Source organism: Scomber japonicus, chromosome 17 (assembly GCF_027409825.1).
Source record: "Scomber japonicus isolate fScoJap1 chromosome 17, fScoJap1.pri, whole genome shotgun sequence".
Lineage (NCBI taxonomy): Eukaryota > Metazoa > Chordata > Actinopteri > Scombriformes > Scombridae > Scomber > Scomber japonicus.
In genome coordinates, this window is record NC_070594.1 from 26,327,992 (window position 1) to 26,342,757 (window position 14,766).

The 14,766-nt window shown below is 41.3% G+C and overlaps 1 protein-coding gene across 9 annotated transcripts in view; it reads left to right on the forward strand.

Annotated features, from left to right (window-relative positions):
• Positions 1–14,766, forward strand: part of epha7 (eph receptor A7) — an 89,402-nt gene that overhangs the window by 25,140 nt on the left and 49,496 nt on the right. For all 9 annotated transcript variants that reach the window (XM_053336511.1, XM_053336512.1, XM_053336513.1 and 6 more), the window contains exon 4: positions 6,068–6,403. In XM_053336511.1, the coding sequence (XP_053192486.1) occupies positions 6,068–6,403 (336 nt within the window). The remainder of the gene's footprint in view (positions 1–6,067; positions 6,404–14,766) is intronic.

A 14,766-nucleotide genomic window follows, 5' to 3' on the forward strand; every position in this document is an offset into this window, starting at 1 on the left:
TACAGCTTCCTGTACGTGCATTTCCTCATTCATCGCTGGATTAAGTCAGTGTGAGCAATAGTCACTGTGATTTCCCCTTTTTTTTCAAGTCTTATCCAGGCCAGGAGTGAATAGTAATTGAAAATGAATTTGCACTGCCTGAACAAATAGCTTGATTGACAGATTTTTTTAAATAGGGGTTTGTAAAGCTACCATATCGTAGGCCTTAGCAAAACAGTGAGATGGATCTCTGGCACACAGAGATTAAGAATGTGTCTATGAGGATTTGAGTAGGAAAATGAGATGAAGATGTAATGTGGGGACATGAAAAGCCAAATCCACGTTGAATAAAGATGAGGGGAAGAAGTTCCAAAAAAAAAAAATACACATATCTCCAGATACATTGTTTCCCCATGTGCTATGTGTTGAGAGGGGGCGGAAAGAGAAGAAATGCTTTTGTTTGTCGAATGTTTGTCGGAGCCATTCATATGCAAAGTTGGGAGAAAATGAGATATATATGTACGGGGGACGGCTGCGGGGAAGGCATTTACTCTGGAAGGCAGGGCACAGGCTGGAGCTGTTGACAGGTTGGGGAGTGGGCATCAATCATGCAACAGCTGTGAGCAGCGCTGGTGCAAGCTCAGGGCTGAAAAGGGCAGTCGTGAGCAGTTGTGTCCTCCTCCCAGCCCCCCCCACCCCCCCTCGCCCCTCCCTTAAAAATGTGCCACCTCAACAAGTTGACGTCCATCAGATTAGAAGGGTCCACCCTGCCTGGAGTTGCTAGGGGACTCTGATAGAATGAAGCCACTCTATTGGAACCAGTATTCTGTTCAAATTTCTGGTGAAGCTCAGACCCAGATTCCCTTCAAGAGGATTCTATTTTCCCTCATTGTGTTCTTCTGTCAAATCAAACAATCACTTTCAGTTTTACCTTCGAGTAAATTGTTTAAATTCTCTACATTGTTGGCTTGTTTACAACCTGCCTGATTGTTTATTGTCAGACTTCATTGTAGCCATGTCACTGCGAGGCCCCAGATCTCAGTAATTACTGTGGTCAGGGCTGGATTAACCCAGCAGGAGGGCCCCGGGGCTATAAGGAGCAGTGGGCCCCCAATTCCACCCCTGGTTTCTCCAAGCTAATGTGGATAGAATTGAAGAATATGTTGTTTTTTTTTAACATGTCAGCTGACATAACAGGGTAGGAAGTATGGTATAGGTAAAAAGTGGTGCTCAGTGAACCAAATATTGCTTCAATTATTACATTACTGAAAAAAACTGCTTGCTGACATAGTTGATTTAAGGCTTTTTTGGGGCCCTTAATGGTCTGGGGACACTGGGCTTTTGCTTACTTTTCCCAGTTGGTAATTCATCCCATCTACCCATCTGTTATCTATACCAAAGTTGTAATGACCCACAGTTGTCCTGTTAGATTTATGCTGGGAAACTGTACAACACATCACCACGGTGACCAAATCTGCTATTAATTACATGGATGTGATACATGACAATTCTGTCCTGGCTAGATAATTGCAAGGATGATATACATGAACACTGTCTTCTGTCCCTGTCTTGATGATGAGTCCATGTACATGTGGGTTGCAGCTAGTTAACTCAACACTTACAAGGTAACAGAGGAGTTTGTGTAAAGACCAACAACAAAGGCTTCTGTCATTGTTCCAAGACTTACTGTTTTACAGACATGACAAGGGAGGCACAGCTTTTTTTGGCATCAGAGCTTCATTTCTTTGCATGTTTTTTTGTCGTTTGCTATGTGTGAAAACTCAAATGCAACCTTAATGATTCTTTCCTTCACTTTTTTTTTCTTCCTTCTTTTCATGTCCGCGTGCCATCGTTCTCTCTCCGGAGATGAGACTAAAATGGAATCTCAGCTTGCAGCGCACATTTCCTGCAAGTAGCAAATCCAATATTGAATTCAGCGTGGCACCACTGAAGTAGTATTGAAATTTTGGGATATTACAACAACAGCAGCAGCAGCAGCAGCAGCAGTCAGAGGCCCTTCAGCTAAAAAAAAAAAAAAAAAAAAAAAACTCCTCTACTTCTTCATCTTCTTCTTCTGCATGGCTTCCCTCATACAGGCTGTTTTTTTTTGCTGCAGCCCCCCATCATTAGAGGCTGGGTCACGGGGTCACAACACACATTTGTAGAGTGAGGATTACCTCATGGGCGATTTGAATACCGCTCACCCCTGCCGCCCCTCTTCCCACAGCTCCCCAATTAGAGCACGGCCAGCTAATAGGCTGTGGAGGGTTAAGGCAGCCCCCGAGCACCTCTCAAGGCCGATAAGCGCTGGATTCTTCTCTCTTAAGCTCGGATTTACTCAGGTCTCACAACTCTGCACAGAGTGGAGATGGGTTTTGAAACATGACCTAAAAACTATCAGCTACCATACTGTGTTTTTCTATATGGTAGATTATTGGATGGATACTTCGGTGCATCAGAAGCTTCCCCTACCCTTTTTTTTTTTCTCTCTCACCGCTTTTACACATGGCAGCGTTTTGCTTATTGCACAAAATCACAGGTTCTGCCTTAAAATCTCCACCGTGTTAGCATGCAAATGATTTAACGGGAAACATAAACGCCGCACACGCACCAAAAAAAACAAAAAAACACCCTCACACACGCTAAACCCGCGCTCGGTCACACAGCGGCAGCGTTGGAGGGAAGCGAGCGAGTGATTGAGACATTTCAGGCTGTGGGGGCTTTTTGGCAGGCTAATCCGTGAAATGAAACTTGACTGGGAGGAGGGGTGAGAGGAGAGAGAACACGAGAAGATAAGACAGAGTGAGGAGAAGAAGGAGGAGGAGGGGGGGAGGGTGGGTGAGAGACAGGGGGAAAAGGGAAAAAGGGAAGAAGTAGAAAGAAGTAGGGAGAGCAACAAGCCCTTGAGCTGTGAGGATGAGCAGACAGACAAGACGGAGGAGAGAGAGAGAGAGGGAGAGAGGGAGAGAGAGAGGGGCTCAGGATGCGGCGCAAATCTGTGCTGCAGGTGAAGTAGGAGCCAGCAGGAGAGTTTCATATTGCTTCAGTCCAGACAGATCATATATGCAAGAAACAAAGAGACGCCAAAGGTAGGAGAAGGAAGACAAGAGGGGGTTTGGTCTTCTTCAAGTGAAGTACGATGTGTCGTCTGACCAGCGACGGCTGACACAAACTGTTTATATGTTTTCTGAAAAAAAGACCATTCGTCTTCTCCTTGCTGCTTCTCCTCCCACTGCTCCAGACAGAAAAAAAACACATCTGTGGTGTTGCACATGTGGCATCGTGTACACATAAAAAGCAGCGGACGTCGTCGTGTGAAAAAACGAGAGGTTTGAAAAATCCTGTTTTTGGGAAGTTCCAAAAATGATTCTGCTTTTAGGAAGAAAAAAAAAAGGGAGTTTCAGTTCCACGGTCTGACCAACCCCGAGGCCTTTAGAGGAGAAAAAGCACAGCTCTGTGTGTACTGTTCAATCTCAATAACAAGACAAAAAGACAAAAGGGTCACACAGATCTGGGGTCAGTCTAATCTAATTTCCTTTTCAGTTGCTGTTGCGGAGAAATCGTGCGTTTGATCTCTCACACCTGAGACCCCAAATACAGGCGGCACGGGCAGGAGGGAGATGTTATCATTGCTTACCGTGGTCATGGAAATGCTAGGATAAAAGATGTGTGTGTGTGTGTGTGTGTGTGCGTGTGTATGTTTTCGAGGCACACCTTCCCCCTTTTGTCCGCGAGGAAGATTGAGAGCGTGGGTCGAGTGTCAATGCCGAGGCTGAAGTCGAGTGGCGCTATCAGCAGTCACTCCTCTCCACTTCACCTGCCACAGCAGGCTCTTTCATCTTCCACAGTCCACAGTCTGTCTCTTATCTTACCCGATAATCATGAATATGGATGTCTCCGTTGAGCCCCTTAGTTCTAATGGGTGGAACAGTGAAAAAACAACTAAGTGCTGTATTAATGAGCCTGAATATTGTGGCAGCAGTTTTTGGCTCCTACATACGGTATGCACAACCTATTTTGTTAGTTAATGTGACAAATTTAATGAGTTTTAGGGGTCCCTCCTTAAGAGTTCCTCAAAGAATATTTCCTGAGCAAACAGAGGTGATTTCAATCTGCCGGTGAATAAAATGAAGATGTTCTTAACACATTCATAAACAAAAAGAAGTCATATAATCTTTATTGCTGTTAGGGGAAGTTATTTATATCAGCATCTGGGCTGTAAAAAGCCAGCCTGGAATTTGAAAGATGAAAGAAGCAATTTGTTATTTATTGTTTTACGAGATGAGATAATCTCGTTGCCGTTGCGCGAAACGTTCACAGGGAAATGGTCTGTGGTCCTGTGCACTTTTGATGCTGTGGAGGTAGTTGTATGTCAAGTGAAACTGGATATGGCAGCTACAGAGTGGTGATAATCCAGGTTTAAATCTTGATCATAAATTGTAGGGGTGAGCCAAACTTTATGTCTTTTTTTTTTTCTGGAGACATTAACTTTTAGTGTCCCACTGTCTACATGATATACCTTTTGGAGAGGAAAAGCCTCTACAGCCACTCTCTCCAGCTGGGATAGTGGTATATTTTAGGAGAAGAGGGAAGATTTAGAGAAGGGGGGACTGTTTGTGGCTTGCGATTCCACGTTCAGCATTTGCCTGACTGTCTGACCGTGTCTCAGTCATTTCCATAGCAGCTGCACATTTCATGCCGTTAACAATCGCTTTGTAAACAAAGCCCGTCGTCCATCTGGATGAATCACCAGCTATATTTGCATGCATGAGCACACTGTAAAAAAAACAGGCGTTCAGTTATTTCATTGTTAAAGTATGTGCCACCAAGCTACCTTACAGTTTTAGACCATTCTTTAGCATATCAGGCCTACATATGTATATTGAGTCTCACAGCTCTCACCAACCTAATTTCCAGCAGTTAGATATTATCAACAAAAAAGCTCCAATAAACTGATTGTATTCTAAGTTCTCAGCACCAAACAGCAGGCAGATACAATTAAAGACCAGCTGGTGAACATAGCAGAGCATCGAGAGCTGGTGGAGACCAAAACAAAGCTTAAAGGAGCGTAGATATATGACATGTGTTCATCAGGCAGCCAAAAACAGTGCCAAATGAATGCTGCTGTGTTTATTAAAATAATTCAAAAATCAGCATTCAGGCATTTTGATCATATTCTATAAGATGTTCTCCTGGACCATGAAATAGTGATTGTGAATGTTTTATTTTTCCATTAGATTAATCAAACATCTTTGAAAATTCAGCCTGTTTTGTTATGTAGACAACAGTTTGTAGTCAGGCTTCATTTCTAGTTGCATTTTTCAAAAGTGAAGCAGATCTAATCCCTCATTCAATGTGCTGACTAATCATATTAGTATTAAAGGACAAATATCTAAAGAGAATTATATTCCAAATAAAATGCACGCTGAGAAGTATATGCTAACAAGATAACAATGTTTCAAATTAATGGATGAGTTAAATGCGCAATCAAATGAACATTTAGTCAACTCAACATTTTAAAAGTGAAACTCATTATAAGTTCTGCAAAGTATATATGTATATATGTATGTGGACTTGACTTGAAACAGAAAAACCTCTCGCACTGTCTCATAAACAATTTAATTAGTAGGTTTTACAGTGTGTAGAGTGGTGACGGTGCAATGAGATGGAAGTGAAGTGTGGGGTTAGATGGGTACACTTCCTCTTTAATGACAATTCATAAAAAACAGTGACATAAAACTGTGTTGCATGAACTCTGACAATGAAATTATTCTCCCTTTGAAACTCTGGGCTCCACTCTTTGATTTCACAGCCTTCTAACACTGACCTTGGCGCCTGCCAGAGCTGACTTCCTTTCAGTGTACCTGTACCATTTTTTCTGGGTCTGAGTCTTATTATAATTGAGTGTCAGTGTTTGGCTCTAGGGCTGGAGCTGGCATGTCCCGTAGTGGGTTTTTTTTTTTTTTTTTTTTTCTGTTCCCTCAAAGAACAGTGAAAGCACAGATCCAGTCAATGCACGCTCTTGGCTGTCACTTTCCTTGGCACACAGTTATTTAATTCTGGCTTCCTCTGTGTCCACCTCTGACAGGACCTCCCTCAGCGCCACAGAACCTGGTCTACAACATCAACCAGACCTCCGTTAGCCTGGAGTGGGGCCCGCCGGCAGACACTGGCGGCCGGAACGACGTCACCTACAGGGTTATATGCCGGCGCTGCAGCTGGGAACCTGAAGAGTGTGTGCCATGTGGGCCTAATGTGGGATACTCCCCCTCACAGTCAGGATTAGTGGACACTTTTGTGACCATCATGGACCTGCTAGCCCACGCCAACTACACATTTGAGGTGGAGGCTGTCAATGGTGTGTCGGACCTGAGTCGCACCCAGAGGCTGTTTGCCGCTGTCAGCATCGCTACTGGTCAAGCAGGTAAGCACCTTTGCATGAAAGTATTAATAACTGATAATGTTGTGCTTCTGTAGCGTGGGAGCTCCAGTTGATTTAAATGTTGTAAAAAGAATTGTGAACTTGTGTTGATTTGAAGTCGTCGTTTTTCTTGATGTGTGCAAGATGTCAGTTTGAAGGAATAACAAAACATTTAGGGAAATTGGCTTATTTCCCATCTTCTGTCTCCTGCCTTCTGTTCGTTAAGAATTAGCTTCCTGCTCCCGACCTTTATGCAAAGCTAGGCTACTAAAATCCTCCATCCAGCTCCATACTAAAGGCACTGATGTGAGGTATTGATCTCCTCGTCTCACTCTTGGAAAGAAAGCCGTAGATGTTTTTTTCTGGAGTGTTGAACCATATCTTTAAAGTGTGTTTGGTTCACACCAGTCTATGCCCAATGAGCAGGGTATGATATATAGTGACATGAAGCTCATCATATGCTCCAGCTGAGATTGCATTAAGCAATAAGAAACATGGCAATTGACAGTTTAATTTTAAAAACCTCTCACATGCAGACCATGGTAATGATTCCCCATTAACATTAATGACCATAGTTTGATATGATCCATAATATTTCCAGTATGCATATTACCCAGATTCATTTAATGTGTATATCAGCAATAACAGTGGCAAACATTATTAGCTTAACAGTGATGCAGACTCCCAGTGGCACCTTAAGAGCCAGTACTGTATTTGCAGCTCGGGTCTCTGGGGAATCCCTCGTAATTAAAATGCTGTATTTTTGCAGTGACAAACTCCAAGGCCTTTTTTTTATTCATTATTTCTATGGATCCACCCAACAAGATTCCTCTTTCACGCTCGAGCATCCATGAAACACAGTTGGCCCGAAAGAGTGTACTGACTATGGTGATTAAAAGAAGCCCGGCTACAACGAGAGAGCACTGAAGCCTTTTTCTGAATGTTTTATTAGAACCTCAGGCTAATTACACCTGTCCTCTTCCATGTGAAGGCCAGTCATGTCCTGCTGCCTTCTTACACCATCATCATACAGTAATAGCTTAGTCACTGACAACATTATAGCTTTTTTTTGCTTCAAAGTCTAAATATACTGTGTTTTACCACCAAAAATGAGTAATATTAGAACGATATGGTCTCTTGTACAATGAACACCTCAGTATACTAGATGAGTACATCTGTGGGAAGCACAGATAGAAAGGAAGAGGCTCAGCTGTGTGTGGGTTACAGTATTGGGGATGATGTATTTCGTTGGGCTCGATCTGGACAGAGACACAAGCTGGAATGTACCGAGGGCTTGTCTGGCCAAGGACACGAGGACGCGGGAAGCATAATGACCTGCAGGAAAAAACGAGGGAGAAAAAAAAAACAAACAATTAACTCGTGCTCTTTTAGTGTCACTCATAATTACACGTGGCATGTGGCATGGCACTACAGACAATTACTCAGTTAACCCCTGATGGCATATTCAGCCATTAGCTAGTTTGGAAGGGTGCACTTGGCCAACATCATGATTACCATTGCAGTTGACATGTTGATGATTCAATATGGGATTTTGTGGATTGATCCTTTGATTTACCCTGAGTATCACATGGTATCAGGATGTAATGGGCTCTGAAACAATACTACAGACCATGATGCAATACTAAAACCTCTCTTTGAAACCCAGACTAATCACATTCCTTCAGGGTTAGCAGCTCTTCAGGGCAGGGCGACCCACTCCATCTGTTCATGTGTAGGACAGCTCGGGAATAGAATAATAACTTTCAATGAAGGCTGATATTACAGAAGATTGCATTGAAAGGAATAAAGTTGCTTGATAAGGTGTCACTGTTGGTCTAATAGCGATCTAATCCTAGATGGATGTTTCCAACTAGTTTTCCAGATTAGTTCTGGTACTAGCACGACTAAATAACAGTAAATCTCATCTCTCATCGTATTTTAGTACCACCCATATTACCTATATTACTGTCACAGAGCTTTTAAGTGGTCCAATATCACAGATATGGCTCAATTACCATCACTTGACAAGTGATGTCAAGTTTCGTCAAATCGTAAGAGGCGATCGTACCATGACCACACACAATCTAGACAATACTCAAGGAAAGATAGTTGTTTAGGTCAAAATAAATACTTAATTAGGATTGGGAAACAATGCAGTCATGGTAACCCTCCTGTTGTCTTCCTAACTTTTGTTATCCGTGGACAGCAGGAGGGTTAAAAGAAAGTAACACTGACTGTTGGTAGAAACCGATCAGTTGTCTTCAATGTCAAAATGAGAGATTCAATCATCCAACTATCCAATCTTCCCCTGTAAAAGGTTTAGTGGCTCTACAGCATCACAGTAGTTATGCCTTTGGTTCTTGGTCAGAGAAAGAACACAATGTGAGAGAAATAAACGTTTGATAGTCTGAGAAAAGTGCAAAATTGTGCTTTTAGAATTGAAGATCGACAGTAAATACTGGAAAGGTTGCTGACAGTCTTGTGAGGTTGCAGATCCCCAGGTTTGGCTAAAGTGCAAGGTAGTATGCAGCAGTAGGTGGATGTTGACATCCAAGTGAACACTGTCTCGTTCCCCATCTTGTGCAGACATGAGCTCTGTGCTGCTTAGCGATCATTGTCCTGCTCACTGGACCCTCACTGTGTCCAGTGCTCTCTGAGCTGTTAGGGATTGCTTGAGCGCTTTGTAATTGGGACGTCGGCGCTTCCTAAAACAATCGGCCTTTCCTGAGCAAGCATGCAGGACCACTCATTAGAGAACGGCTGCATTATTAAAGCTTTTATAGCTCATCATTCAGAATTGATTAACCTTTGCGTGGTGAGGCGCTGGAGCCCCATAGCAGTGAAAGAACCTTAAAAAAGAGAAGCTGTCTCACCCCCTCCATGCCTCCTTCCATCTTCACCCTCTTGCATGATAATCAGGCATGTACATAGGCTCATAGCTGGGAACTGGAAGGAAAGGAGGGAGGGGGGTGAACTCGCAGTATGTGAATGCAGATGGTGATCCATCTGATGAGGAATTCACACCTCCCCTAATTACACCAAAGGAAATGTCTGAAGCGAGGCTGGAGCTACACAAGGTGCTGAGTGCTTATTGTTCCCAGAAACCTAATTACCTCTCAGCTCTGTCTTAAATGAGTTTAAGTAGAGGCTGTGAGTTCATAAGCTTGATTTCTCCAGCTCCGTCCTCGCAGCGGTTTGAATGGGAAACGGTCGCATCGAGGATTTTTCGTTGTCTCCGCCGCCGCCGCAGCACGCTGGAAGTTAAGAGTGTGTTTCAATCAGCACTCCATTGTGAGTCGACAGCGCCACAGAACCGCCCTCGGAGGCACTCCGCGCCTTAGCTTTCCTCAAGCGCACTTGTAAACAAGGCCTTTGTTCTTCCGGCACACACTCTTGTGAGTGGGCACTGCTCATAGAATAACCATTAATATTTATTCAAGCGGGTGTTCACATCTCTGAGCCAGAAAAATCACTGTGGAGAAGGGCACAGAAATAGGATTTGAAATTGGTTATGGGGAAAGGCTACAAGACCTGTGTGTGTGTGTGTGTGTGTGTGTGTGTGTGTGCGCGTGTGTGTGTGTGTGTGTGTGTGTAGACCTGCTGTGTGTTCACATTCAGCTCGAGACCAGTGCAATGGAGCTTAGGTGCGATCAGCAAGAGGTATAAACAATATAATGAGTGAGAGGAAGAGCCTGTGGAAATTGATTTGAATGTTGACTGCTTGTATTAGCCAGCAGCACAAAGCCTGTTACAGTCAGATAGCAACTTTTACAATAGTTGAACTCTGCTCTGAAGTTATTCACAGGCTTCACGGGGCCAGTTAAGGGGGTGAGAAGGAGGGGGGGTGCCTTAGCCAGCATGCATGATTTAGAGTGCAAGTTTGCCTAGAAATGCCATGGATAGACATCATTTCAAATTTAAGATACAAAGCTTCTTTTCATCTGTTAAAGTATTCAGACGGACGTGAATTTTTCGTTACGACTTCATCCAGACATGACAGGACTGTTATTGCTATGCTTGTGTGGGGTATTTGGCACCCGCTTCCTAAAAAGGGAGTGGTGACACAGCTTGAAAGAGAGCGGTGAGTTGAAGGAAGAAGAGAGTATTCTGTCCTCTCACAGGCTGCATCGGCAACAGAGTTTTAAAACCATTTTTTTGCCATTAAAGCCTTAATTAACGAGCGTCATAAACATGATGGTCGCTAATGAGCGCGCTAATAAAATGGGTGTTTTATAACATCTAACAGTGCACAATGCTATTTGCATACAAGCTGCATTTAAAGTTTGCTATTCATAATTTAGTCCAACTGCTGGCAGTAGACATTTCAATCTAAGTGAGAGGAACCACATGTGATTGTTAGTTTGGCTATATGATGCTTTTAATTTGAAGCCTTGCAGTTCAAAGGGCATTTTTTTAAGAATAGAATATATACTTTATTGTCATTGCACTTTACAAAACTATACAATAATAAACTTAGTTCAGCAGCATCCAATATAGCAGCATCCTTATGATAATAAATATCATCTTAAAATCACAAAGCGTCCTAAAATAAATAATTGCCTGAAAATATTTATATTAAATAATCACTGTCAAATAAAATAGTCACTCTTTCAATAATTCAATTATAGAAAAAACACACTGACCTGACATAAATCATTTAAAGTGGTCTCATTCATAGTGTTTTATAATATAATAACTGACTTCCTCTACTTTTTTTGCATTAAACATGATAATTAAAAGTTAAATTTATTTATTTATTTATTTTCTTTTATCTCTCCTTTTCTTTTATGTATTTTCTTTTTCTTTTTATATTTTTATGTAGAATCAGGTTAGGCTTTGACTTTAAAACTACAGTAAGGTAAGGTTAACTTTATTTAAACCCCTAGGGGGAAATTCAAAATTGACAAACAGTAGCCTTGTAATGGTGAAGTGATATAAAATAAATTAAAATAAAATATACAATAAATACATCTTCATTATCTTTACATTCATCTGACTGCATCCAATTCAGACGTGTGAAGTGTGTGATGTGTTACAGAAAGGTCTTTTATGTAGACATGAGCTCTGCATGTAAAATGAACATCCAAAACATGTGATGAGACAGAGATATCACAACTAACTTCAACAGTTTCTACGTCGGAGGAATTTCAAAAAAACTCATTAAAATAAGTGATCTTGTGGTTATTGTTAGTCATTCTCTACTTCATTTGTTGTGCAACGCTGTGTGAATGTAGGATGATGTTACAGTCCCCCAACCTCAAGTACAAACCTACTTAAACATTCAAAGAGAAGAACGGGCTATTCCCTTTAGTGCAATCTTCTCTGTGCAAACGAAAAAAAAAAAAAGAAAAAGAGAGAGAGGCATATAAGAATGTAAGCTAAGCATTTTACTTTGATCTGAAAAAGCCTCCCTCCCCTTTGCATTGCATGAGACGCAAATATTCTCGTTTTGTTTGGCTGCTTCAGTCAAAGTCTGCGATGTCGGTGTCCTCCAGCAGTTTACTGTCTGGAGTTCAAAGAGGAAGATGATACCGCTTGATCATTATTTACCTCTGCAAGATGTTAAAAAAAATGAATGGAATGGGAGTGAAGGGGTAGAAAGTGATACCCCGACTCCTCAGCTGTAATCTATACTGCCACTTATTGACACCTTATCATGCCTAAATGGATATTGTTCAGCGGGTTTGTGAAAGTAACACTTAGGAAACAATAAGACCATTGATTTATCTCCTTTTTTTGTGTTCTAATCTGCCATGGTGGCCTTAAACAGAAGGATTGATTGATTGTGAGGAGTCCCTGCTGACCAGTGCCAGCCAGTGTAATTTTCTAGTTAAGCGGATCCTCCTTTGTAGCGTTTGTCCACCCCGGTTTTACGTTACCTGGGAGCCCATTCTTCCCCCTCCACTCCACTCCCCCCTCCCTCCCCGTCTCCACATGCTCGCCGTAATTTGATGAGAGCTCGGGCAAAGCAGTAAGATTCAACAGCTGCAATAAAACTGTGGTGGTCTCAGAGCAGCAGCTCGGAGCACTTAACCTGTAGCTTTTCTGTAAATGCCTCCTGATTTGTCTGTCACCCAATCCGTCAGCAATGAATAATTTTCATGGAAGGTGCACTTTAATTACTTTCCCATTTAAATGGCATTATCGTGGCCTATCTAGGTAATTAATCTCGCCAAGTATCCTGTTTCAGCCTTTTATTGCTGGCAGACGAGCTCCCTAAATCCCCCCGAATCTACCGTGCTTGAATGAGCCCTCCCTCATAGAAGCTGGCGTTGCCTCTTTCCCCTTCACTTGGTCCCTATTGCAGCCATTGGACAGTCCTTTTCTCTGGGTGCAGGCAGCCTGTCAGAGCAACGGGCTGTTTCACTGCCTTAGTAAAGGACACAGGCAGACACATCCATAAAAGACTATAGTGAAAAGTAGGCCTCCACTAATATGAGCTTAGAGTTGCAAATAGTTGTATGTTTGATATTCAGAGTCCTTAAAGAAGTGTGTGTGGTGAAAACACCAACCCAACAATGATCTAACAAGTATTGTCTTTGTCATAGAGCTCCACTGTCATCCAAAAACTATTAAAAACACATCAGTGAGTCACTCTGTTTAAACAGGGTGACATACTGTAGTTTAATTTGACTCAATCCCACGTACACTGCTGCCAAAAAACCTCTCCCATGAGAAAAATGTGTATTAATCCACAGCTGAAAATAGTCCCCAGCAAACAAAGATAAAGACTCTTTAACACCCTGTTAAGAGCATGATTGGTTAAAGTGGGTGTTAAGTTGCATGTGCCTTGTGCTTTTGCTAATTAGTTGAAAAACTGAACTGGATTGGTAGAAGTGGAGCTTGTGGTAGGTTTATACTTAATTAATTAATTTATAATAAAACATTCAATAGTTGATAGGGGCAACATATCCTGGTGGAGATACAATTCATAAAAATCCAAAATATCCAAAAGGTCATATCACAAAAAAAAAAGGGATGGTGGAAATGTTTTACTAAGGTGCAAATGAGATAACTAGTAACATCAAATATCATTTTCACATCTCATTTTCCACTGCAGCCTGTTTAAGAGTTAAAACTACAGTGCCCAGCTGTTTCGGGAACCTTTTCTAAAAGTCAAACTATATATTTGTTCCCTAGAAAATGTATGTATCTACAGTAGGTGTCTGTTAACAGCAGAATAGCAGCATTATGTGGTACAGTTGACCATTTGTATGCTGCATGATTAATGTAATTGCTACGTCAGCCTGTGCAATTATATAACCGCAAAAGACTGATTTAATTCATCTTTAAAAATGTGTGTGAGTCAGCTGTTATGATGCTACCACAACATATAACGGCACTAACATTGTTAAAGCTGTAGAGTTTAATCAGTGGATGAGGTTACAGTGTTTTGGACAAAGACGTCACCTTGCTATTGGTTATTAGAGGAAGGTAGCATTAAGGAAACAATGACGGGATAACCAATATGCTATTTATTAACAGGGTTAATAGTAATATAACACCATTGTTTTCTTAATGTGTGCAAATTAAACTTCACATGTTAATAATGAGCTAATCCATCCAGAAAAGCACCATAAACATAATTAATGAGGCTTCTTGATTTGAAAAGTTGATTTTTTCCCCCCTCATACATTAGAAGAAAGATCATATATAAGTATGTGAAATAACTGGTTCATCCTCAGGGTAGCATGAATGGATTCTAGTAGGATCTGGATGCTGTATTGTTAGATTTTTGTATTTTTAGAAATTTTACAGACTCAAAAACACCTAAAACAAGGTGGGCAGATCTGTTATTTTTAAGTCCAGACACAACTAAGACCAGAGCACTTCTTTTTTTTTTTTTTTTTTTTTATCACATCTTTTCACATCTGAACAATAATACTGTTCAGAGAGCTTCAGAGATGTAGATGTGTGCCGGAGCTCTGAACTGGAGCCTGCAACGTCCAACTAGTTATTACAGAGGATCAGAAAAAAGTGGAGTCAGCATTCTGGAGTGGACCAAAGGAAACCCAAGACATCAGCAAAAAAAAAAAAGAAAAAGGTCTAAAGATTGAAGACATGCACAGAAACATGTTGATTTGTTCTAACAGCTAAAAAAAACAGGTGGTTCCACTGGTTGGTCAAATGTCATCTATTGAAAGGAGAGAAAGAGTTAATAGTGCAAGTCAAATCATGCCAAAATATGATCTAATGTTTATTTTTCATGCTGATATAAAGCCAAGCATATCATTAAATAGATCATTTCTAATAGTTGCAGTATTACTGTTATTATTATAATTGCAACTGCAGCAACTCATTATTAATTTTATGTGTTTTTTTTTTCCATTCACCCCCATTTTCCATTTTCCATTGATTATTTTTGT